The sequence below is a fragment of the Pelophylax lessonae genome (assembly GCF_965119305.1).
Source record: "Pelophylax lessonae genome assembly, chromosome: 5".
Lineage (NCBI taxonomy): Eukaryota > Metazoa > Chordata > Amphibia > Anura > Ranidae > Pelophylax > Pelophylax lessonae.
The window spans coordinates 254,334,867-254,362,372 of NC_138772.1; the positions used below are offsets into that span (position 1 = coordinate 254,334,867).

The 27,506-nt window shown below is 44.8% G+C and overlaps 1 protein-coding gene across 1 annotated transcript in view; it reads right to left on the minus strand.

Annotated features, from left to right (window-relative positions):
- ICE1 (interactor of little elongation complex ELL subunit 1) overlaps positions 1–27,506 on the minus strand; it is a 478,826-nt gene that overhangs the window by 26,106 nt on the left and 425,214 nt on the right. Inside the window, exon 18 of the mRNA XM_082258761.1 lies at positions 16,615–16,721. Within this exon, the coding sequence (XP_082114887.1) occupies positions 16,615–16,721 (107 nt within the window). The remainder of the gene's footprint in view (positions 1–16,614; positions 16,722–27,506) is intronic.

Below are 27,506 nucleotides of genomic sequence, written 5' to 3' on the forward strand. Positions count from 1 at the left end.
CCTCCTCTACATCCTCGTCTAATAGTTTTCTTTTTTTCTTTCTGATTTTGGTCAGTCGGCCCCCCTTTAAAAAAGACACAGGGGGGGGAGCTGATATAGGAGGAACCGTCTCAAGTTCATTGATCATAATAGGGAAGGATATGTCTTCGCTACCTTCAAGCGGCCTGGGGGTTGCTCTTACCTGACTAGCCATAAGAAGACTCGTACCCTCTGGCTGATTAGCACTAGAAGTGATCTGAGCTGGAGTGAGGCTCATAACCTCCCCAGTGGTCACTGGGAGGTTAGATATGCTAGAGGGCCTATCGTTTGTGGTATTATTGCAAATGGCAGAAGTATTCTCAGTTTTATTTATTACATCTAAGTTTTTCTTATTAGTCTTAATATGCTCATGTAACTTGTTGGGCGGTTTATTGGTTGGACGACTGAAGGGGGTGTTTCTCCTATTCTGTAAGCCACCAGCTCTATCTCCCATAAAGGTCTGATTTCTGGCTGTGAGTTTTGATCCATGTCTAGAGATAGGTGGTGGGTAGCCTGCCCCACGAGGGGGTGGAGCCCTAATGGGTGAGACTGGGTGGACCTCTAGAGACATTAGTGGAGGTATATGGTGATTCTGTTTCCATAGAAATACCTTATTGTTACTATAATCGTCTAAATCTCTCCTGAATTTATCTAATTTCGTGTGTATAAGCTGGTCCTCTTTTCTTTTAGTATTCCTTTTAAGGGTGTCTAGCCACCCAAGGGGGATATGGATATGAAAATCCTCGATATCCTGTATCAAGATTTGTATGTTATGTACAAGTGAGTCGTATTTGATATGTCGCTGAGTGGCAAGAAGCCCTAGCCACTTAGTTGTACAAAACTCTGCGATGCCCGCCACTTGGTCCCCTTGTGAGATATGTCGCTTTTATTCGTTTTTACTCTTTTTATCCACATATTTTTTATCCCCAGTGTTCTTATACACCCATAAAATCAGACGTTTTTTACATATACATTACATTCACAGGGTTTTATTAGATAATTTATATAAGATTTTTGTATTGTGCTGCATGATGAATGTTCTATCATGTTACAATATTTTATCATGTTACATTATGTTTTTTTGGACTACTGGTCCTAAGTATATCAATATTATAATATTGAGTCAGTTCCCCCCCCCCCCCTCCTCCCCTTTTACATACCTGCTGTTCATAGGTATAGATTGTATTTTATTCCCAAGGTATTAACAATTTCATCAATTTCAATGATTTTCAATACTGCAATTGTGATCTCTAGGAGCCACGATGAGTTCAGGCTCACCTTTCCACTTTGATCAATATGTATTATCTATTATTTATTTTTCATTATTACATATGCATGAATCTTATGAGAATTTGCCGTTTTTAGCCCCATACACGTGAATCTGTGGCCAGCCGACCGAGTGCAATCCACTTTTGATATGTTTTTAATTCTGTTTAATTATGTATATTTGTTTTTATAGTTGCTGTGTTTTAAAATGAACTGGTTGCTTTATGCTCTGGTTCCAAGTACAACCCTTTTATCTTCGAGCTATTTTTTCCCCTCTCCCAGCAGTGTTGAATCACTAATCAATCCAGCAATACATAAACTTTGTAGAGTCCACGGCACTCTAGCACCTGAGGAAAGAGCGCACCGGGTAGACTGTCCCCGCGCATGCTCAGAAACGTGTCGTGCATGCCGTACTTTGCTGTCGGATCACACCACCCCTGGTGACGGGAGTGCTTCCAGCTACCAACGGGACATCGCAGCCGCCGGTCATTCACATCCGACCGCTTATCGTGTGCTGAGGCGGGAGGCAGCCGGCTTTCTTTCCTCCCAACTACACTGACTCAGCCACGGACGGCGCTTTGGAATGGATGGCACACCCCCCTCCCCCCAGAGGATGTCTTAAGATCAACTGGAGTTACACAGCCTGACCTTCATTAACGTCTAGTGAGTTACTATATACATTGCCTTGTACATTTTATAAACTGTCTGCACTTAGAGCGCTTCTCCTCTTTGTTTCTTTTTGCTCATACAGAATTTCCTCTTGGTCTGTGGAAGAGCGGCTCAGTGCATATGGATTTTTCCTTCTAGGATCTACTATCCCCTCATGTCAATACGCTGATCCCACACAAAACAGTAATTTCCCTCTTTTTTGTTTCATTCATTGCATAGTTTTTTGTCTTCTATTTTTCCCCTTCCCCCCCCTTTTTTCCCCCCCACTTTCCTTCCCCCCTGCTTGTATTGGATTTATCAAACACACCTCCTGTGTTGGTGGTTTTAAGCGCTCTGGTTATATACATATGTATTGACATTACATGACGGCTGTGATTGGACACAGCCGTCATGTGATCAGGAGGGCCCATCACAGGGCCCTCCTGCTGAGTCTTGTTGCTCTGTGTCCTAGGGACACAGGCACATCGAGATCGCGCCGCTGCGCGCGCCCGCGGCGGCGTGATCTCTCTCCTTCTGAAGGACGTTCCGGAATGTCCATTCAGAAGGACGAGACTCCCGCCCGGCCGTATATCTACAATGGCCCGGGTGGGAGGTGGTTAAACTGGTTGCTAGGCAACGACTTTTGACGTAGCTCTGGTCCTCCAAGATCATAGTCTCTGAGGATCCGGAACCGGATATTTTTCCCCGCTGCCGGCGGGTCCGGTAAGCTGGGAAAACGTCTGGGACGCGGCGGGAGGGGGGGGCACCTCTTCCCCTGCACCGTAAGGGTAATTTTGCAGCGAATCCGCCACTGGGACCACCCTTATCTGAAAGCCGACCGCCCGCCGTTTAAAAAAATACCGGGGTTATGGCATCTATCTGCTGCCATAACCCCAGTATTTAGCTTTAAATGGCCGACGTATATAGTCGTTAGGCGGTTGGTAAGTGGTTGCATGTATATACCAAAAATTGTACCCCAAAATACATTCTGCTACTCCTCCTAAGTATGGCAATACCACACGTGTGAGACTTTTACATAGCCTGTCCACATACAGAGGCCCAACATTCAAGTAGCACCGTCAGGCATTCTGAGAACATAAAATACACATCTAATTTCCTGACAACCTATCATTTTTGAAGGCCCCTCATATTTCTAACACATAGCATGTACATTCCAAGAATTACACTACAAAATACATTCTATAAAGGAAAGTGTACAGGAATAGTCCGAGTCCATCTCCGATCCGCTACTATTAGCGATTTCAAATTCCGAATCGGATTCGGATACTGATGAAAGCTCCCCGGTGCTCTCATCAGTCATGGAGAGGACCTGAAGGGCCTCCTCGCTGCTGTACATCCTTTTTGACATGCTGGCTGTGATGGGCTATGCGATGGGCGACGGTTGACTGCGGATGATCACTGATGGGTGGCAGGTGACTGATAGGTGGCAGGTGATGGTCACTGATGGGGTGACAGAGGACGATGACTGATGGGTTGACAGATGACGATGACTGATGGGTTGACAGGTGACGATGACTGATCGGTTGACAGGTGACGATGACTGATGGGGTGACAGGTGACGATGACTGATGGGGTGACAGATGACGATGACTGATGGGGCGACATATGACGATGACTGATGGGGTGACAGATGACGAGGATTGATGGGGTGACAGATGACAATCACTGATGGGGTGACAGAGGATTATGACTGATGGGGTGACAGATGACGATGATTGATGGGGTGACAGATGACGATGATTGATGGGGTGACAGATGACGATGACTGATGGGGTGACAGATGATGACTGATGGGTTGACAGATGACGATGATTGATGGGGTGACAGATGACGATGGGGTGACAGATGACGATGACTGATGGGGTGACAGGTGACGGGGGTGACAGATGACGATGACTGATGGGGTGACAGGTGACGATGATTGATGGGGTGACAGATGACGATCACTGATGGGGTGACAGGTGACGAGGATTAATGGGGTGACAGATGACAATCACTGATGGGGTGACAAGTGACGATGATTGATGGGGTGACAGATGACGATCACTGATGGGGTGACAAGTGACGATGATTGATGGGGTGACGGATGATGATCACTGATGGGGTGACAGGTGACGGTGATTGATGGGGTGACAGGTGACGGGCGATGGTCACCGATGGGTGACAGGTGACGGGCGATGGTGCACGGCGGTACTGATGACAGTCTCTGGTGACAGGGGCACTTTATGGGTGGCAATTTCTGGGCACTGATGAGGTGACAGGTGCAATTGGGGGGGGGGGCTGAGGACTGTGTGGGGACGTTTATTGGTGTGCTTTTACTTTGACAGGTATACAGAGCAGTAACTCACTGTTTCTGGCTCTGCTCTCCTCACACTGGAAACAGTGTGTGAGGGGAGAAGAGCTAGTACCAGTGAGTTACTGCTCTGTATTTACATTTGTGATCGGCTGTGAATGGATTCACAGTCGATCACATAGTAAACAGCCACTGTCAGTGGCTGTTTACTACTGCCAGTGACTAGCTGTGTTCCTAGGGAACACAGAGCCACCGACATGACCACGCTGCGCGCTCCCGATCGCGCATGCGCGGTCTTCTTCCGGACTTCTCTATTGTGATCGGCTGTGTGATTAGAACACAGCCGATCAAGTGGAAAACAGCCATGTCCATTGGCTGTTTCCCCCCTGCCGGTGACGCGCTGTGTCTCGGGGACACGCCGCCACCGACAGTGCAGGGCGGCACGCACACGATCGCGCGCCTGCCCTGCCTGAATGGGCCGACGTCATATGATGTCGGCCCAGAACAATGGCCGCAACGCTCCACTCCACCGTCATTTGACGGTGGGTGGGCGGGCGGCAAGTGGTTAAAGATATCCATAAAAAGTGTTGTTTAAAGTTTGCCACAAGCCACCTGGGAGACACACCAAACGTGGAAGAAGGTGCTCTGGTCAGATGAAACCAAAATCGAACTTTTTGGCAACAATGCAAAACATTATGTTTGGCGTAAAAGCAACACAGCTCATCACCCTGAACACACCAGCTCTTTAGTAAGGATGGGCTGCACCTTAATGGGGACGGTACAGCTCTTTTGGGGAGAAAGATGGCCAACAAGTTGGAGGGGCTTTTAAACTAGGAGACGGGGGGGAGGGCTCAGAAGTAGAATCAGTCAGGAGGGAGCAGAGGACTGAAGGCAGTTGTAGGGTCAGCAGCGACAGTAGGTCGACAACGTCAATTGGCAGGTCTGTGCGGGAAAACCGCAGACCAAACAGAAATAAACATAACCGCCAATCACGTTTAACTTCCGTAAAACTAAGAGGGGTATATGCTAATGCCAGGAGCCTAGCTAATAAAATGGAAGAATTGGAAATGTTAGTACATGAGGAGGACATAGACCTTGTGGGAATAACAGAAACTTGGTTCGACCCCTCACATGACTGGCTGGCCAATATCCAAGGGTATTCGGTGTACCGGAAAGGACAGGGTAGGAAAAAGAGGGGGAGGGGTATGTCTCTATGTCAAGAACAATATAAAGGTGCTAGAAAGGAGTGACATTACGGATGGGATGAGCATGGATTTAGAATCCGTGTGGGTAGAACTCCTTAGGGAAGGAGAAAAGGGGAAAGTAATTGTGGGGGTTTGCTATAGGCCACCTAACCAAGGGGAGGAGGTAGAGCAGGAATTTTTAGCACTAATGGGTAAAGTGGCAAAACTGGGATCAGTCATCGTATTGGGGGACTTCAATTATCCCGACATTGACTGGGAAGAGGGGACTGCACACTAACATAAGGCCCGTCTATTCACGGAAACCTTACAGGACAACTACATGTCACAATTGGTGAATTCCCCTACCAGAGAAAACGCAATCCTGGTTCTATTGATCACTAATGACCCAGACATAATCTCGGAGGTAGGAGTCCAGGACAACCTGGGCTCTAGCGATCACAGGATGATCACATTTAGTATAAATAACAATATAAAAAGGCAAGTGGGGAACATAAGAACCCTAAACTTCAGACGGGCAAACTTTCCAAAATCGTACTCATTGATGGAAAGGGTAAACTGGGACCAAACCCTGGGATCACTGACCACAGAGGAAAAATGGGAATGTTTTAGGAACATATTAAGCAAAGGCATCTTGCAGTGCATTCCTATGGGGAATAAATTTAGAAGAGACAAAGCCAAACCTGGCTGGCTAAACCGTAGCGTTAAAAAACTTATTAGGGGAAAAAAATTGTCCTTCAAGAAATATAAATCAGAGGGCACAGTATCGACCTTCCAGCAATACAAGGAGGCAAATAAGAAGTGTAAACACAAAATCAAGATGGCTAAAATCAACTTTGAGAGACAAATAGCGGAGGATAGTAAAAAAAACCCAAAGAAATTCTTTAAATATATCAACAGCAAAAAAACTAGGGCAGAGCATATTGCGCACATAATTAACGATGATGGGAGGATGGTTACAGAGGACACTGAAAAAGCAACCGTGCTGAATGCTTTTTTCTCGTCAGTCTTTACGCAGGAAAAGGAGGGGTACACTGACCACGACTGTTTGGTTAGTAGTAATACACAGGACTTGCCTCTGGATAAACTTAACACAAACAAATCACCAGGCCCGGATGGCGTACATCCGAGAGTGCTCAAGGAACTCAGTATGGTTATATCTAGACCACTGTTCCTGATCTTTGCTGACAGTATTAGGACAGGAGATGTACCAGGGGATTGGAGGAAGGCTAACGTGATTCCGATATTCAAAAAGGGCCAGAGGCATATCCCGGGAAATTATAGGCCTGTCAGCTTGACATCAATAATTTGTAAACTTTTGGAGGGGATGATAAGGGACTATATCGTAGAATATGCTAAAGACAACATCATCATCAGTAGTAACCAGCACGAGTTTACAAATGGGCATTCTTGTCAAACCAATCTCTTAGCATTCTACGAGGAGGTGAGCTGTGAGCTAGATAGGGGCAGACCAGTGGATGTGGTGTACTTGGATTTCGCTAAGGCGTTTGATACAGTTCCCCACAAGCGCTTAATTTATAAAATAAGGTCTGCAGGTATCGACAGCAGGGTTTGCTCTTGGATACGGAACTGGCTAAAAGGCCGTGTCCAAAGGGTGGTAATAAACAGCGCATACTCAGACTGGTCTGAGGTGGTAAGCGGGGTCCCCCAAGGCTCAGTCTTGGGACCAACCTTGTTCAATTTATTCATAAACAGCATTGAGGACGGGATCAGTAGTTCGTTATCAGTTTTTGCAGATGACACAAAATTGGCCAGGGCAATAACTACACAGCATGAAGCAGATATCCTACAGAATGACCTGGACAAAATTACGGAGTGGGCAACGACATGGCAAATGAGGTTTAATGTGGAGAAGTGTAAGGTTTTGCACTTGGGGACTAAAAACATAAAAACACAATACACGTTAGGAGGGGAACCCTTGGGGGAATCAAAAATGGAGAAAGATCTGGGAGTCTTGGTTGATGATAGATTAGGCAACAGCATGCAATGTCAAGCGGCAGCTTCCAAAGCCAATAGAATATTAGCATGCATAAAGAAAGGGATGTATTCCAGAGATAAGACTATAATCCTTCCACTTTATAAAACTCTGGTCCGACCGCATCTGGAGTATTCTGTCCAGTTCTGGTCGCCAGTCCTCAGGAGGGATGTGTTGGAGCTGGAGAAAGTCCAGAGAAGGGCAACTAAACTAATTAGGGGATTGGAGGACCTTGATTATGAGGAGTGTCTGCAATCGCTTGATTTATTCTCCCTGGAGAAGAGACGTCTGAGAGGGGACATAATAGCAATTTAGAAATATCTTAATGGGGATCTCAGCTTAGAAAAAAAGCTGTTCATTCGAAGGAATTGCATGAGGACTCGAGGACATACAATGCGATTAGAGGAGAAGCGTTTTAACCTCAGGCAACGTGGGGGGTTATTTACTGTTAGGGCTACAAGATTGTGGAATTGTCTACCATAAGAGGTGGTTTCTGCGGGTAGTATGGTGACTTTCAAAAGACTCTTAGACTTGCATCTCAAGGATCAGGAGATTAAAGGCTATGTTAGATGATTACAGTCACACACACCTACACAGGTTGAACTGGATGGACTATTGTCTTTATTCAACCTCACCTACTATTTAACTATGTAACTATGTAACCATCCCCACTGTCAAACATGGTGGTGGCAGCATCATGGTTTGGGCCTGCTTTTCTTCAGCAGGGACAGGGAAGATGGTTAAAATTGATATGAAGATGGATGGAGCCAAATACAGGACCATTCTGGAAAAAAACCTGATGGAGTCTGCAAAAGACCTGAGACTGGACGGAGATTTGTCTTCCAACAAGACAATGATCCAAAACATAAAGCAAAATCTACAATGGAATGGTTCACAAATAAACATATCCAGGTGTTAGAATGGCCAAGTCAAAGTCCAGACCTTAATCCAAACGAGAATCTGTGGAAAGAACTGAAAACTGCTGTTCACAAACGCTCTCGATCCAACCTCACTGAGCTCGAGCTGTTTTGCAAGGAGGAATGGGCAAAAATTTCAGTCTCTTGATGTGTAAAACTGATAGAGACATACCCCAAGCGACTTACAGCTGTAATCGCAGCAAAAGGTGGCGCTACAAAGTATTAACTTAAGGGGGCTGAATAATTTTGCACGCCCAATTTTTCAGTTTTTTATTTGTTAAAAAAGTTTGAAATATCCAATAAATTTCGTTCCACTTCATCATTGTGTCCCACTTGTTGATTCTTCACAAAAAAAATACATTTTTTTATCTTTATGTTTGAAGCCTGAAATGTGGCAATAGGTCGAAAAGTTCAAGGGGGCTGAATACTTTCGCAAGGCACTGTATATATAGCACTGCCCCCTAGAGGACTGCTGAAGAATAGCACTCTTGGATTCCCCTGGGTTACCTGTAGCAACTGCTTGCAGAAATCTTAATACTTTAAGTTCTTGGCTCAGTCAATGATCAGTCTAGGGGTTGCTGTTTTTGTTTTATTTATTTATTTTGGGATAAGAGAAGGGATGAGTGGGATACTCCAACTGTTTACTATTCACAGTTCAGAGGACTTCTAACTTGAGAATGTGGCAAGGCTTCATCCTGCCACTTGAATGTTCCTATTTGTGTTTCTCTTCAGGGAACTCCCCCAGTTGCCCCTTCCTGTGGACTAGCCGACACCCATCCGCTGACTGCACTACCCGGAGCGGTCCCCTTCCTGGGCAGACCCTCTGTACTCACGATACTGCTTTCCAGATTTTTGCAGTGCTCCAACTCCTCAGTCAGCTCTCCTGGACCTCTGGGTTCAGCTCCACACTTACTGCCTGTGACTATCACTAACTGCTGCAGAAGAGGAGGCAGCCGCCAACCTCCTTCTGGGACTCTGCTTTACTGAAAATAATTTTGGGGATGAAGCAGCCACCCTTGTAAAAAGATTGGCTAAAAACTTGTAGATGGTAAATGCAAACCACAGGCAAGCAGCAAATCTATATACAGTATTTCACAAAAGTGAGTACACCCCTCACATTTTTGTAAATATTTTATTATATCTTTTCATGTGACAACACTGAAGAAATTATACTTTGCTACAATGTTAAGTAGTGAGTGTACAGCTTGTATAACGAGTTATTTTGAGGGGACAACAAATTAACACTAACACACAGCCATTAATGTCTAAACCTGCTGGCAACAAAAGTGAGTACACCCCTAAGTGAAAATGTACAAATTGGGTCCAATTAGCTAATTTCCCTCCCCGGTGTCATGTTACTAGTTAGTGTTACAAGGTCTCAGGTGTGAATGGAGAGCAGGTGTGTTAAATTTGGTGTTATCGCTCTCACTCTCTCATACTGGTCACTGGAAGTTCAACATGGCCCCTCATGGCAAAGAACTCTCTGAGGATCTGAAAAAAAAGAATTGTTGCTCTACATTAAGATAGCCTAGGCTATAAAAAGATTGTCAAGACCCTGAAACTGAGCTGCAGCACAGTTGCCAAGACCATACAGCGGTTTACCAGGACAGGTTCCACTCACAACAGGTCTTGCCATGGTTGACCAAAGAAGGTGAGTGCACATGCTCAGCGTCAAATCCAGAGGTTTTCTTCTGGAAATAGACGTATGAGTGCTTCCAGCATTGCCGCAGTGGTTGAAGGGGTGGGGGATCAGCCTGTCAGCAGGGCCGGTGCTAGACTATTCTGCACCCTAGGCAAGACCAGCTACTTGCACCCCCCCCCCCATAAATAAATTAAAAAAAACGTCAAAATTTCCCTATGTTCCTATATTCGCAGCACTTGCATCAATGCATTCTCCATACTCCCCCCTATACTTGCATTACTCATAGTGTCAAGGAGGGGGGAGAGCAGTGTGTCCGGGTGGGGGGAGAACAGTGTGTCAGGTGAGGGGGGGTAGCAGGGTGTCAGGTGGGGGGGTAGCAGGGTGTCAGGTGGGGGGGTAGCAGGGTGTCAGGTGAGAGGGGGTAGCAGGGTGTCAGGTGGGGGATAGCAGGGTGTCAGGTGGGAGGACAAGGTGTCCGGTGAGGGGGGTAGCAGGGTGTCAGGTGGGGGATAGCAGGGTGTCAGGTGGGGGGATAGCAGGGTGTCAGGTGGGGGGATAGCAGGGTGTCAGGTGGGGGGATAGCAGGGTGTCAGGTGGGGGGATAGCAGGGTGTCAGGTGGGGGATAGCAGGGTGTCAGGTGGGAGGACAAGGTGTCAGGTGAGGGGGGGTAGCAGGGTGTCAGGTGGGAGGACAAGGTGTCAGGTGAGGGGGGGTAGCAGGGTGTCAGGGGGTGTTAGGTGAGAGGGGGTAGCATGGTGTCAGGTGGGGGGACAGGGTGTCAGGTGAGGGGGTAGCAGGGTGTCAGGTGGGGGGACAGGGTGTTAGATGAGGGGGGTAGCAGGGTGTCAGGGGGTGTCAGGTGAGAGGGGGTAGCAGGGTGTTAGGTGGGGGGTAGCAGGGTGTCAGGTGGGGGGACAGGGTGTCAGGTGAGGGGGGTAGCAGGGTGTCAGGTGAGAGGGGGTAGTGGGGGGACAGGGTGTCAGGTGAGGGGGGTAGCAGGGTGTCAGGTAGGGGGGTTAGCAGGGTGTCAGGGGGTGTCAGGTGAGAGGGGGTAGCAGGGTGTCAGGTGGGAGGGCAGGGTGTCAGGTGAGGGGGGTAGCAGGGTGTCAGGTGAGAGGGGGTAGCAGGGTGTCAGGTGGGGGATAGCAGGGTGTCAGGTGGGAGGACAAGGTGTCAGGTGAGGGGGGTAGCAGGGTGTCAGGTGAGGGGGGTAGCAGGGTGTCAGGGGGTGTTAGGTGAGAGGGGGTAGCATGGTGTCAGGTGGGGGGACAGGGTGTCAGGTGAGGGGGTAGCAGGGTGTCAGGTGGGGGGACAGGGTGTTAGATGAGGGGGGTAGCAGGGTGTCAGGTGAGAGGGGGTAGCAGGGTGTTAGGTGGAGGGTAGCAGGGTGTCAGGTGGGGGGACAGGGTGTCAGGTGAGGGGGGTAGCAGGGTGTTAGGGGGTGTCAGGTGAGAGGGGGTAGTGGGGGGACAGGGTGTCAGGTGAGGGGGGTAGCAGGGTGTCAGGTAGGGGGGTTAGCAGGGTGTCAGGTGGGGGATAGCAGGGTGTCAGGTGGGAGGACAAGGTGAGGGGGGTAGCAGGGTGTTAGGGGGTGTCAGGTGAGAGGGGGTAGTGGGGGGACAGGGTGTCAGGTGAGAGGGGGTAGCAGGGTGTCAGGTGGGAGGACAGGGTGTCAGGTGAGGGGGGTAGCAGGGTGTCAGGTGAGAGGGGGTAGCAGGGTGTCAGGTGGGGGATAGCAGGGTGTCAGGTGGGAGGACAAGGTGTCAGGTGAGGGGGGTAGCAGGGTGTCAGGTGGGGGGTAGCAGGGTGTCAGGTGGGAGGACAAGGTGTCAGGTGAGGGGGGTAGCAGGGTGTCAGGTGGGGGGTAGCAGGGTGTCAGGTGGGGGTAGCAGGGTGTCAGGTGGGAGGACAAGGTGTCAGGTGAGAGGGGGTGTTAGGGGGTGTCAGGTGAGCGGGGGTAGCAGGGTGTCAGGTGGGGGTATCAGGGTGTCAGGTGGGGGGGGTAGCAGGGTGTCAGGTGGGGGGGTAGCAGGGTGTCAGGGGCTGTCAGGTGAGAGGGGGTAGCAGGGTGTCAGGTGGGGGGTAGCAGGGTGTCAGGTGGGAGGACAAGGTGCCAGGTGAGGGGGGTAGCAGGGTGTCAGGTGAGAGGGGGTAGCAGGGTTTCCGGTAACATAAGGCGCAGCACACAAAGGTCTCCATGCAGTAATCTTACCTCTCCCCGAGCAGCCACAGCACCGCCTCCTCACGGCTCAGCATCCTGTGTTCTCTGGTCTTCGGGGCAGCCAGTCCCGCCGCCAGCACTTCCCTTCCTGCCGCCCACGGCTCCATGATGTGACGAAACCCAGAAGTAGCGGTGGGCGGAGCTGCACATCACAGGCGCAGAGAGAGGAGGAAAGCACTACGGGGGCCAGCATTCATGGGGGGGGCGCAGCGCGGGGGGGGGGGCAGCATCCACGGGGGGCGCGCAGCGCGAAGGGGCCAGCATCCGCGGTGGGAGCAGGAGGGAGAACTACATCCGTGACTGCGCCCCTAGGCAGCAGTGCGCCCTAGGCGACCGCCTAGCTCGCCTAGCGGGAGCGCCGGCCCTGCCTGTCAGTGCTTAGACCAAACGCTCCACACTGCATCAAATTGGGCTGCATGGCTGTCATCCCAGAAGTAAGCCTCTTCTAAAGATGATGCACAAGAAAGTCTGCAAACAGTTTGCTGAAGACAAGCAGACTAAGAACATGGATGACTCTGGAATCATGTCCTGTGGTCTGATGAGACCAAGATAAACTTATTTGGTTCAGATGGTGTCAAGCGTGTGTGGTGGCAACCAGGTGAGGAGTAAAAAGACAAGTGTGTCTTGCCTACAGTCAAGCATGGTGGTGGTAGTGTCATGGTCTGGGGCTGCATATAAGTGCTGCTGGCACTGGGGAGCTACAGTTCATTGATGGAATCATGAATGCCAACATATACTGTGACATACTGAAGCAGAGCATGATCCCCCTCCCTTCAGAGACTGGGCCACAGGGCAGTATTCCAAAATAACAACCCTAAACACACCTCCAAGAAGACCACTGCCTTGCTAAAGAAGCTGAGGGTATTCTCAAATGGAAGGTGGATGAGTGCAAGGTCTCTAACATCCACAAGCTCCATGATATCCTCATGGAGGAGTGGAAGAGGACTCCAATGACAACCTGTGAAGCTCTGATGAACTCCATGCCCAAGAGGGTTAAGGAAATGCTGGAAAATAATGATGGCCACACAAAATATTGACACATTGGGCTCACTTGGACATTTTCACTTAGGGGTGTACTCACTTTTGTTGCCAGCGGTTTAGACAATAATGGCTGTGTTGAGTTGTTTTGAGGGGACAGCAAGTTTACATACTACTTTACATTGTAGCAAAGTATAATTTCTTCAGTGCTGGTTCACACTGCCGCTACCACTAAAGTAGCGTCGCTTCCAGCGCGACTTTGACGCGATTTTGACGCGACTTTGGCGCGACTTTGACGCGACCTAATCGCGAGGCAACTTTTTATTTGGCCAATCACAATCTGATGTCTTGTGACCTAATTTCCTTTTCCTGTGGTTTTTTTTTTTACATATTTCCTTTTTCCCATGTGTGCAGTGTTGTGTGTCTCACATAGCTTTGTTTGTCTGTCCAGAAACGTAAAAAAAAAAAAAGAGCTTTTTTCCTATAATTTTTAAGAAGCACATGCCTCCAAAGACACCCAAAAAATGCCCGTAAAATGTCTGCAAGAAAAAAAGCCAGCCGCAGAGAAGCCATATTACAGAAAATATAGTAAAAATGCTGTTTTTTAGGGGTTCTGGACATGCTACAGAGCTGAAACTTGACAGGGACACTTTTTTGACCCCCCAGACACTAAATCCAGAAAATGACATGCCTGCCTAAAAAAATGCCCGCTAAATGCCTGCAAGAAAAAAAGCCAGCTGCAGAGAAGCCGTATTCCTGAAAATATAGTAAAAATGCTGTTTTTTAGGGGTTCTGGACATGCTACAGAGCTGAAAATTGACAGGTACACTTTTTAGACCCCCCAGACACTAAATCCAGAAAATGACATGCCTACCTAAAAAAATGCCCGCTAAATGCCTGCAAGAAAAAAAGCCAGCCGCAGAGAAGCCGTATCCCTGAAAATATAGTAAAAATGATGTTTTTTAGGGGTTCTGGACATGCTACAGAGCTGAAACTTGACAGGGACACTTTTTAGACCCCCCAGAAACGAAATCCCAAAAATGACATGCCTGCTTAAAAAAATGCCCTCTAAATGCCTGCAAGAAAAAAAGACAGCTGGTAAGACACTACAAAAAATTAAAAGAAAAATGATTTTTTTTAGGGGTTCTGGACATGCTACAGAGCTGAAACTTGACAGGGACACTTTGTAGACCCCCCAGAAACGAAATCCAAAAAATGACATGCCTGCCTAAAAAAATGCCCGCTAAATGCCTGCAAGAAAAAAAGCCAGCTGCAGAGAAGCCGTATTCCTGAAAATATAGTAAAAATGCTGTTTTTTAGGGGTTCTGGACATGCTACAGAGCTGAAAATTGACAGGTACACTTTTTAGACCCCCCAGACACTAAATCCAGAAAATGACATGCCTGCCTAAAAAAATGCCCGCTAAATGCCTGCAAGAAAAAAAGCCAGCCGCAGAGAAGCCGTATCCCTGAAAATATAGTAAAAATGATGTTTTTTAGGGGTTCTGGACATGCTACAGAGCTGAAACTTGACAGGGACACTTTTTAGACCCCCCAGAAACGAAATCCCAAAAATGACATGCCTGCTTAAAAAAATGCCCGCTAAATGCCTGCAAGAAAAAAAGACAGCTGGTAAGACACTACAAAAAATTAAAAGAAAAATGATTTTTTTTAGGGGTTCTGGACATGCTACAGAGCTGAAACTTGACAGGGACACTTTGTAGACCCCCCAGAAACGAAATCCAAAAAATGACATGCCTGCCTAAAAAAATGACCGCTGATGAATGCCTGCAAGTATAAAAGACAGCTGGTAAAGACACTACAAAAAATTAAAAGAAAAATGAATTTTTTTTAGGGGTTCTGGACATGCTACAGAGCTGAAACTTGACAGGGACACTTTTTAGACCCCCCAGAAACGAAATCCAAAAAATGACATGCCTGCCTAAAAAAATGACCGCTAATGCCTGCAAGAAAATTATGCTCTTTTCTTGTTCACTGCCATTTTTTAGCAAAGTCGGATGACAAGTTGGATTACAGGTCGCTTCAATTAAGATAAGGAGGCGACTCCCATTGAAGTATATGGGACAGGTCGGATCACTGGTCGCCTGAAAGTAGTACAGGACCCTTTTCTGAAGTCGGAGCGACCTTAATAGCGGCAATTAAGACGGCACTGATTCATTTACATTGGTTTGGTCATGTCAAGCGACCTGGGGCGACACAAGTCGCCTCGTGAGTCGCCCTAGTGTGAATGGGGGCTCAGTGTTGTCACATTAAAAGATATAAAAAATAATTACAAAAATGTGAGGGGTGTACTCACTTTTGTGAGATACTGTATATGTATATATATATATATATACACATATACACACACACATACACTATATTACCAAAAGAATTGGGACGCCTGCCTTTACACGCACATGAACCTTAATGGCATCCCAGTCTTAGTCTGTAGGGTTCAGTAGTGAGTTCACCCACCCTTTGCAGCTATAACAGCTTCAACTCTTCTGGGAATGCTGTCCACAAGGTTTGGGAGTGTGTCTATGGAAATGTTTGACTATTCTTCCAGAAGCGCATTTGTAAGGTCAGGCACTGATGTTGGATGAGAAGGCCTGGCTTGCAGTCTCCAGTTTAATTCATTCCAAAAGTGTTCTATCAGGTTGAGGTCAGGACTCTGTGCAGGCCAGTAAAGTTCCTCCACCCCAAACTCACTCATCCATGTCTTTATGGACCTTAAATTGTGCACTGGTCCCAATCATTTAATTATGGTGTGGGGTTTTCTTTTTTTTTTTGGGTTGGGCTTGGCCCCTTAGTTCCAGTGAAAGGAACTCTTAAGGCATCAGCATACATAGACATTTTGGACAATTTCATGTTTCCAACTTTGTGGGAACAGTTTGAGGATGGCCCCTTTCTATTCCAACTTCATTGCACCAGTGCAGGTGTAAGAATGTTGGTATTTATTTGCCTACTTTAGATCAGTCTTTTCAGGGTATTGCTAGATCATTCTTACATTCTAACTCTAACATTTCCATGCTACCAAAGTAGAAATATTTTTTTGTTAAAGGAGGATGGCTTACACTTTCCCTGTCTCATATGTGTCCATAACTATAATGAGTGGACCCTTGAGAAAAAGGGAGACAGGCAATGTGTGGCAAGTGCTCAATTACAGGAGCCTGTCAAGATTCACATAAAAGAAACACCCCAGGATTCAGGGCACCTGGGAGCTGTACAAGGTATATGAGCACAAGTTCAGGCACCTAAAGTTGCCTTCTTTTCGTCCTCTGCTTCTGAAAAAGCAATTAAAATGAGCAGAGGAACAATAAAACTGCATCATTCTTTCTTCCTTTTTTAACTATGTTTGTCAAGGATTATGGCTTGAAAAGGTAAGAGAAACATTAACAGCAACACTTACCTACTAGACGAAGTACTGTAGCGGCAATGATATCAGAGACAAATGATATATTAGGATTGCCTTTTTTGCGCTTCACCCATTTATCCAGTAGGGGCCACAATTCTTTACTAAGGAAACAGTAGGATAAAAATTTTGTCAGTTTTCTAGTGCCAAAATGCAATTTTTTGTCAACACATTCTATACACCAAGGACAAAGGTTTTAAAATATCTAAGTTAAAGCTAAACTCTAGGCAAGCAAACAAATATACAGTTAAAATACCTATATTTAAATTTACTCGCCAAAGCTTTGGTAATTCTGTTCAGACTTGTTATGCAGGTACCCTTGAAAGGAAAATGTACCTAAAAAGTGTCACGCACTACATCCTTTCGAACCAGTTAATTCACACACACTCTGAGCAGCACCCTTGAAAAACCACATAGCCATAGGCCCGGTTCACACTGGTGCGACATGGGACTTGACTTGTGAGAGCGCAAGTCGCATTGGCATGTCAAATTAAATGTTTCCCTATGAGAGCCGACTTAACTGATCCGACAGAAGTCACTCCGACTTTAGAAAAGGTTCCTGAACTACTTTGGTCCGACTTTAATATGACTTTATTGCCATAGAGTATACAGTGGGGATCAAAAGTTTGGGCACCCCAAGTAAAAATTTGTATTAATGTGCATAAAGAAGCCAAGGAAAAATAGAAAAATCTCTAAAAGGCATCAAATTACAGATTAGACATTCTTATAATATGTCAACAAAAGTTAGATTTTATTTCCATCATTGACATTTTCAAAATGACAGAAAACAAAAAAAATGGCGTATGCAAAAGTTTGGGCACCCTGCAGTGGCACATTTCTTACAACTCAAATTCCCAAGATTAGGAACACACAACGAGTTCATCGTTGAACTCCTGGAGTTTATGCTTGATAACTTATTTCAGTTCCTCAACATTTATTACCAACAGGTGAGAGGGACCTCCATGGGGGAACCTTGGGCGCCGGCATATGCCTGCCTACACTTGGGCCTCTGGGAGGAGCAGCTAGTATATCCATCCCTGATGTACCTCAGCCACTGTCACATGTGGCTGAGGTACATCGACGATGTCCTGCTCCTCTGGAAGGGTACCCTCCCCCAACTGGACACCTTCATTGAGGATCTTAATGAAAATGACAGAAACATAAAGCTGACATATATGGTCACTCAAAATGAACTCCCGTTTCTTGACCTCCTCCTTGTCCAGGAGAACAACAAACTAAAGACTAAAACCTTTAGAAAAATAACAGCGGCTAATACCTTACTGGCGGCGGATAGTCATCATCCTAGACCCCTGATGAAGGGTATTCCGGTAGGCCAATTCCTACGCATTAAAAGGAATTGTTCGGATCCCTCCGACTATCAGACTGAAGCCAGGGAACTCCATAAAAGGTTTAGAGAAAGAGGGTACTCTAATAGAACAATCAAAAGAGCCCGAAAAAAGGCAGCACTTAGAGAAAGGGCCGATCTCCTCACAACTAGGAAAGAAAAACCCATTGTAACAAACAATTTGGAAAGATCATACCCCCGGATAATTACAAAATTTGGGACCCAATGGGACCAAGTTAAGGGCATCTTGCATAAACATTGGGGAGTCTTGACTGTGTCTCCATTAATAAACAAAATAGTTGGCCCGAGACCCCTCGTCACGGCGAGAAGAGCAAGAAATCTAAAGCGGGAGATAACTGGCTTTCCTCTCTACCGCCATTAAAAGGTATGTTTGCCTGTGGCAAGTGCTCTATTTGTAGATTTGTCCTGAAATCAGATTCATTCACCAACTGTGATGGCTCTGAATCTTTTCAAAGAGATGGATTTATCAACTGCCAGACAACACGGGTGATATACCAACTCATCTGCCCCTGTAACAAAACCTATATAGGAAAAACCAAGAGACAGTTGAAAGTCAGAATAGGGGAGCATCTGGCAGACATAAGGAAAAAAGAAGACAAAAAAACAGTACCTCTTCACTTCTTGGAATACCATAATTCTAATCCAGAAGGCCTCAAAGTATGAGGGATTTTTGCACTCAAGCTCCCACTAAGGAGGGGGGACTTTGACACCATTCTGATGCAGAAAGAAAAATATTGGATTTTCAGAATGGGGTCACTAGCCCCCAGAGGCCTGAATGTGGAACTTAGCCTTCAACCATTCCTTGAACATTGAACTAGGTTCTCCCCACCATGGTAATTTCCTTATGTTAGCCAGAGCTTACCATCATTGTTCTCTTTTCATACGTATGGGGTTAGAAAGAGGAGGAGGGGTGGCCCCTACCCCTCTCTCATCCCCCATCCATCTGTCTGTTGTTGCCATCGTTATTGCCATCTCCATCTTGTTTCATCCCCGTTTGATTTTGCTTTATTTCATTTTGTCCTGGGAAATTTATCCTCTCCCAATGTCCTTAGCAATCCCCTATCTGGCAATGTATCCCTATTGACCCAGATGCTTATAATAAACTGGCAAGATTAACTCATATAAAAATTTCTTTGCTAGATGGGATATAGCCTGTTGACGATTTAGCCTAGCTATTCACATTACTGAGGGCCTCTTACTCCATTGTTAACTTTTAACCTGATCAGTGGTGTCCTGCGGCCACAGTGTTCATTTTCACTTTTAATCTTGATTCATGGTTATAATATAATGTTTTGATGTCTGTACCAATTATCAATTGGAATTTTCACCCACAGCATCCTGTATTTTTTAACTTTTGAATACCTAAATCGCTGAAATATTCCCAGGAATGACCAATATATCACTTATTCAGGTGGGTTTTCCCTGGGAAATCCGAATGATTAAAATCGAGGCGAACTATGTTTTTTCCTGGCGAGCGCATCATGTGGCCAAAATACGGTATTACAGCCTATTTCCATTCTGAAACACAGGTGCCACTAATTACTTGCCCCTATATAGGATTCCATAGGACATCCCTCTTTAGCTCTGAGGAAACTGGCTGGACGCCAGTGAAGGGCGTCAGCACCGCGTCATCCGGATTCAGCCAATGGGACTTTGATGACCTACGATAGTGCGCCCTACGGCCGCATCCAGCGTCAAGCCGCCATCCATGTCCGGCCGCAAACTGTAAGCCCACCTACTCCCAAGCAAGCTCGGAGGAGCGGAAGAGGAAGGAGGAACGACGGGGACACGTGGCCAGGCTGCATCTATCAGAGATCTATGGTCACCTACCGGGACCTTTACCGGTCGGCATACATCGCCCTCCACTTTCATAAGGTATTGTGTCTGCTGGACTGTATCACCTTCGCCACATACTCTGTCCTAAACAAATGGAGCCATCCATCCAGTACTGACTGGTTGTTTTACTCTAGCATCACTGACTTTCCAGGACCGCAGACACAGGACATATCCTGTTCAACTAACTTCCTGCCCATTGATCAGTTTTGCTTAATTCGTTTTGGCTCCACACCCACTTGGGCAGACTTCACGTTTACTACTGGGTCCGATATTGAGATATAGTTATCTATACACCTTTTTCAGGTTTTTGAACAAGACAGTCTTGCCTCCCCCATTTCTACTACCTAATATCCTTATCCCACCAGTCCAACTGTTTACAACTCGGGTTGCTGCAATGTCACATTGTGGTTTGTTTTTATGCATTGTATTTTATCTGTGATACATGTCATGTCCTGAGTCCTCGACGTGTGTATACATCTGATTTTTTCATTAATAAAGTTTAATCTATTTCACCTACATGTTGATGCCCTTAGTTGACTTTCTTTAGGAGATCCCCTGTATCTCCAACCTGTGTAGTACCCTGTAGAATTTATAGCATGCACTGCTCCCTTTGCAAGGCTGAGACCTGCCAGTGTCATGGATTGTTCTCAATCATCGTCAGGGAAGACCAGGTGATGTCAATCTCAAAGGTTTTAAATGCCCAGACTCATCTGACCTTGCCCCAACAATCAGCACCATGGGATCTTCTCAGCAGTTGTCTAGAAAACTGAAACTGAAAATAGTTGACGCTCACAAAGCTGGAGAAGGATATAAGAAGATAGCAAATCGTTTTCAGATGTCAATATCCTCTGTTTGGAATGTAATTAAGAAATGGCAGTCATCAGGAACAGTGGAAGTTAAAGCAAGATCTGGAAGACCAAGAAAAATATCAGACAACAGCTGTCAGGATTGTGAGAAAAACAATTCAAAACCCACGTTTGACTGCACGATCCCTCCAGAAAGATCTGGCAGACACTGGAGTTGTGGTACACTATTCCACTATTAAGAGATACTTGTACAAATATGGTCTTCATGGAAGAGTCATCAGAAGAAAACCTCTTCTACGTCCTCACCATAAAAATCAGCGTTTGAACTTTGCAAATGAACATATAGACAAGCCTGATGCATTTTGGAAACAAATTCTGTGGACCGATGAGAGGTTAAAATTTTACTTTTTGGCCGGAATGAGCAAAGGTACCTTTGGAGAAGAAGGGGCACAGAATTTAATGAAAAGAACCTCTGTCCAACTGTTAAGCATGGGGGTGGATCAATCATGCTTTGGGGTTGTATTGCAGCCAGTGGCACAGGGAAGATCTCACAAGTAGAAGGGAAAATGGATTCAATAAAATGTCAGCAAATTTTGGATAACTTGATCCCATCTGTGAAAAAGCTGAAGTTAAAGAGAGGATGGCTTCTACAAATGGATAATGATCCTAAACACACCTCAAAATCCACGGGGGATTACATCAAGAGGCGTAAAGTGAAGGTTTTACCATGGCCTTCACAATCCCCTGACCTCAACATAATTTAAAATGTATGGATAGACCTTAAAAGAGCAGTGCGTGACAGACAGCCCAGAAATCTCAAAGAACTGGAAGACTTTTGTAAGGAAGAATGGGCAAAGATACCTCAAACAATAATTGAAAGACTATTGGCTGGCTACAAAAAGCGTTTACAAGCTGTGATATTAACTCTGCAGGGTGCCCAAACTTTTGCAGACACCATTTTTTTGTTTTCTGTTATTTTAAAAGTGTAAATGATGTAAATAAAATCTAACTTTTGTTGACATATTATAAGAATGTATAATCTGTAATTTGATGCCTTTTGGAGATTTTTCTATCTCTTCTTGGCTTCTTTATGCACATTAATACAAATTTTTACCTGGGGTGCCCAAACCTTCGATCCCCATTGTAAATAGTTGCAGGGCAAAGTCAGATCGGAAGTCACCTGACTTTTATATCTGAGCAGTGTGAGCAGATTCAGAACATCTAATTGCAATATAGCTTGCTGAAGAATAAGCCCCCGGTGGACAATATAAAAGCAGCACAGTGTTCACTTATCACAACAAAACAACACAAGAAGATCAGATGGCAATAGGAGTGTGAGTACCACAAGGAAAGGGTTAGTAAAGCCAATAGTCCATAGCTGCTAGAAATTGTCCTCGGGGGGAGGGAACAAACACGCAAAAAGTTCTCTGTGAAGCGCTTAGGATGTTAACAGTATATGTAATGGCACTGGCACAGGTATGGATTATCATCTTTCATACCAGTGCCACTATGTATAGTGTCCACGTCCTCCCATTAAGTTGGCTATACACATAACTGATTGATTTATCACAGGCTTGACCAATTTAGGGCTCTTTCACACTGATGTGCTTAAGGACCAAGACTATTTCTGACACATGTTGTTTACAAGTTAAAATCAGTATTTTTTGCTAGAAGATTACTTAGAAACCCTGAACCCCTGACTTAGAATTATATATATTTTTTAGCAAAGACTCTGGAGAATAAAATGGCGGTCGTTGAAATATTTTTTGTTATGTGGTATTTGCGCAGCAGCCTTTCAAACGTAAATTTTTGGGGAAAAAATACACTTCACTGAATTATAAAAAACTAAACAGTAAAGTTAGCCCAATTTTTTTGTATATTGTGAAAGATGATGTCATGCCAAGTAAACAGATATCTAACATGTTACGGTTTAACATTTCACACATTTTTAATGGTTACCGGCTTAGAGTTACAGAGGAGATCTTTTGCTAGAATTATTGCTCTTGTTCTGACGATTGCGGTGATACCTCACGTGTGATTTGAACACTGTTTACATCTGCGGGCGTGACTTATGTATGCGTTTTCTTTGGTGTGGAAGGCGGCACCCGCTGGGATAACTGCCAAGCGGCTTCTGAGACACATCGGTTGTTCTCATCAGAAACCACTGGCTCTAAAAAAATGGTACTGGCTTGATGCCTGCAGCTACAGGCATCACCCCGGTACAACCACTTTTTCAAGCCGATGTACAGGTACGTTGGTTTGCGGGAAGTGATTAAACAATATTTTAGCTAAAGAATAACTGGTCGACAAGGGCAACATACATTTGGTCTAATTTGATTGGTTTTCCTTCAGGACGAAAAGATATAATTTGGTCATAGAATTCATTTTAGAAACCACTTTATGATACAGATGTGGACAAATTTATTGGTATCCTTCCATGAAAAAAGAAGGGACTGGAAATTTCTGTGAAACAACTTAAAACTGACAAAATAAATCGTAAAGTGGTTCTAAAGCCTTAAGGTTTTTTTTTTCTGAGCCCGACCCAGCGATGTGCACAAAATCCCTCCTTATTGGGCAGATTGATAGCAGCCAGAGCCATTTGCTGTCAATCAAATGATGTAAGGAGGGAGCCAAGTTGACTTGTTAGAGTAGAGTATAGGACACAGGCAAAGTAACCTCAGATGATTGCCAAAGCTTTCGAGGCCACATCCCCAGGCACCTCCCCTATAACCCTTCCTAGCAACAAGCAATGCAGAGTAAACAAGGCATAGAAGGGAGGGTGGCCTGCATGCACACAGCCCAGCCCAAGAGCCATGAGTGCCAGTAAGAGGACTCCTCCTCTTGTACGCGTTACATCCAGTGGGGGACTCTTCTGACGAAGTTCCGTTGGACGTAATGCATAGGGGAAGAGAAGCCATACTCAATGACGTCACTAGCTGCTATCCTACAGTGCTGACAGGAGATCAGTGATCTCTGTATATTCTGAAATGCTTTAGATCAAGAGGAGTGTTGTGTGAGTAAATTTCTTTTAATAAAAGTGTCCAATTTAAGCAGTGAGCACTATGTGCCTGAGATTGAATTGATGTTCGGGAAACCCCTGCTGCTTCATATACCGCTTTACCCACTGTATGGGACAAGCGTTTATGACCTGCTGGTAATAAAGGGATCTTTGGATTGAGGTGAGTGTGGTGTTGGTCTGTGGATGAAGAAATCAACCATCTGGAGTGGTGAAAGATTGTATTAACATGCCTTATGATATTTCAGATATATATTTCAGTTTATGCCGATCCTGTGATGAAATGTGGGCCCTTGCATTTACATATTAACGAGCTAAGACTGACAACCATTCATCCACCTTGGACAGCAGCCAGCCGTAATCTGCATTTAGACGACATGTTAAACCGCCTCTCCATTCATTCATTTGAACACTTGACAGTTGGATATTTTGCATTTAGATTACAAGACATGTTGCATAGAGATTGCTGACGCCACCCATAAACAATTGACAATTGCTTACATTAACACATGACAACTGAATGCAGATGGGGCGACTCTGGTGGGACACAAATTCAGATACGGGAACACCTCATATTGACACAAATGCATGGCGAAAGCAAAGGCCCTTTTATGTACTATTCTGTCTGATATGTGCTATTGACTGATGAATTGTAAACCAGTCTGGAGCAGTCTTTCCCGCTCAAAACATGCCTTAAATATGAGCTTCACTTGCAATAAAATTAGTTGTGACTGCGCTAAGTTTGAGTGCTGTGTGTCGTCATAACTCACGGCCGGATGAAGGGGAAATTCATTATCTATTAGGGGGGTTAGCAACTGACGGGCTGTATATCATCGTGATTGCCTCCTGACGAGATCTGAGCTAACAGTTTTGGTGTCAGAAAGTGAGATCTGCCAAAAACGCAGTATGGGGTAAGTAATTATATTTTTTATTATTATTATTATTATTACTACCCTATACTGTCAGAGCAGATAAACGGTACCCAGTTAACCGCTAATTTTAGCACCTCCCGGGAATCTGAAATTCCCAAAGATGGGGTCTGATACTCCAGCGCCTGAAGCGCCAAAGATAAGATGGGGTCTGATACTCCAGGGTCTGGGACCCGGTTACAAAGCAGTACTGTGTGTGATAGTGAATTCTCCCTCCTAAAAAAAACCTTGTATATATTTGTATAGACACTTAAGTGTATTTAGTCGTTATATAAGATTGCATGCCATTGTATAGATGTATGTGGAGATTGTATGTGATATTAAGCTGAGCCTGAAGGTATACACTTGGCCACCAAGGATAGTTAACAGCTAACCATGAAGTCGGGTGTATATAAATCTGATTATTAAGACGCAGGAAACCACATAAATTGGAAAACGAGGTTTTTCCAATAAAGTCTAAATACTGACGTCACCACCCCTATATATATATATATATATATATATATATATATAAACCTTCAAACTCAGCTGATCTCACTTTGTATTCTGAGCTTAAGATAATGGGAAATTCTCAAGGTAAGGAGAATTCCGAGAAAATTATGAAATTTACGTTTAGGAAGATTGTATGAAAATTTTATCGTGTATGGGCAACCTTAGATCCATGAATCGTTATGTTGTGTTCGTTTTAACACTGTTCCTAAAGGTGCTGTATCAGCAAAGCATTTCATAACATTTAATGAATATTGGTTGCATAATAATTTGTTTTGTGTTTATTACTTATGTTTTAAAGTGATGTGATTTTGCCGTACTATACTGGTCATGGCAGCTTTTAGAAGCAAGGAAATATATATTTGGTGTGTAAAGTGTGACCTTAAGGACTAAAATTGTATTTCTATCCTTAAAAATCGTAAGCAATTTTGAATTTTTATCATTAAGGTTTTGTGTCACCAACTTTTCTTTCTTTATCACTAACTTTTAAAAAAAATATAAATATTTTCTAGTGCCTTTTTAGCAAACAAACCCCCCTCCCCCCTCTTTCTGTCTGTGACACAGGTAATAGCAAGAGGGACTGTAAATAGTTGTATTGTCATACAAATTAACAATCAGTTTTGCTTTGTAGAAGAAAACCAGTTTTTGAGGAATGTTCCGAATGGGTGAAAAATGGTGACGTATTGGGTTCTTGTATTCAAATGTGAAATTACAAACGTTTATTTTTGAGCTGCTCATTTTTTCAACCATGGTGAACAATAATAATTTTTTTCTTTATGGTATACCATAATAATATAAAAAAATCTAGAAATCCACGTGGTAATAATTAATTTGACGTCAACAATTTTTGGTATTAGAGAAGTGCACTGTTAGGAAGGGAAATGTTTGATATGCTTACTGTATGCTAAATTCCTCTAACCGTTGGTTTATTTCTAGGAGGAAAAGTAAAATGTTTTGTTACTAAACTTTTCTTGATGCTCATTTCTCAGATAAATTTAATTTGAGACTTTCAGAACGGAGGACGATCACAGCCTTCAACGACAACCAACCTTATGGGAGTATTGCTTACAAATTGTTTTTTTCTGATTGATTAGACTGTTTTTATGGGTGTTAGAAAGTTTTTATTGATTGGGTGTCAGATATTTGATGTGTTCTAATTTGACATATATGAGCTGTGGCATTAATGAGGTGCTATGCTTTAGATAATTAAGCATCTCTGGTCTTTTTAAAGTATATTGGTCCAAGAAAAAAAAAAAAAAATAGGATGGAAGTGGTTGGCTTGTTGATAGTATGCTAAAAATTAAAATGAATTTATGCCAGCGTTACTACTTTGATAAAATTTTAAAGGTAACCTCCTGCGGTGAATTCAATTAGTTGATCTCTTTTCATTCTAAGGTGACTCATTGCCCAGGTTTTGCATATGAATGGTTCTTGAAGTCAGATTTTGTGTCTCCAAGGCCATTTGGTTTCAATTTCCTGTTCAGGCGTCACCAAGCAATTGTGCAAACCCGTATAGATTTATGTTTGCATGAGTACTGACTTCTAGCTGTTTTGTGTGTCTCTATGTGTCCATGTACACAAGACAGCTTGAATTTCACTCCCTGTTGTTCAGTAATCACAGCATCTTAGCCATGCAAGGGATACTCAGTTCTAGGTAGCTGCCTGCTTGGGTGAGTCAGAGGACTACAATTTAACCCATTTCCACCTTTGGAGGAATACAAGGCAGTTCAACCCCTCCAAGGGCCCCCACCATTGTTGCATGCATAGACATGCTGTGTTCTCCCAAAACAGTGCCATTAAGTATCCTTCCTGTTACCTGCCTTCCTGTAGGCCCTAAACCCCAGTGCTGCGAGTAGTTTAACTAGAATTTATTTTTGCTGCCGGCCTGTAGGCCAGAAGCCCAGTGGCGCAAAATACTCCTGCCATTCTTGTAAAACTTGTATTTTTGGCTCTGTACTTACCTGCTATTCTTGCTAAAGTCAGAATGACTTCAGACCCGTCCCAACCCCATGAGTCCATTTATTCTCAAATCTAGAGATTTTGCAAGAGGAATATGTGGCAGAATTAATTAATTGAAAAAATTAAACAGTGATTATGGTGATATCTCGCTCTCGTTTCCTTTGCCAACCCACCCATTCAAGCCTGGAGACAGAATCCTGGTGAAGGCCCCTCCATAAGCTGATGTCGCTAGACCCACCCTACGGACCCCCTGCAATAGTTCAAGCAGTGACCAGAACAGCGGTATTGACAGACGACTCCCCGGTTTGGATCCACGCATCGCGACTGAAGGAAGCCCCACCCCTGGACCCCACGACAACTTACCGGAGATTGTGACGAGCACCAGCCGAATCATTGGAGATTGTGACGACGAGCACCAGATGAATTCCAGCTGGATCTAGACAGACGCATTGGTACAATGCCAGCGGACACCCCTACTCCTGGAAGAC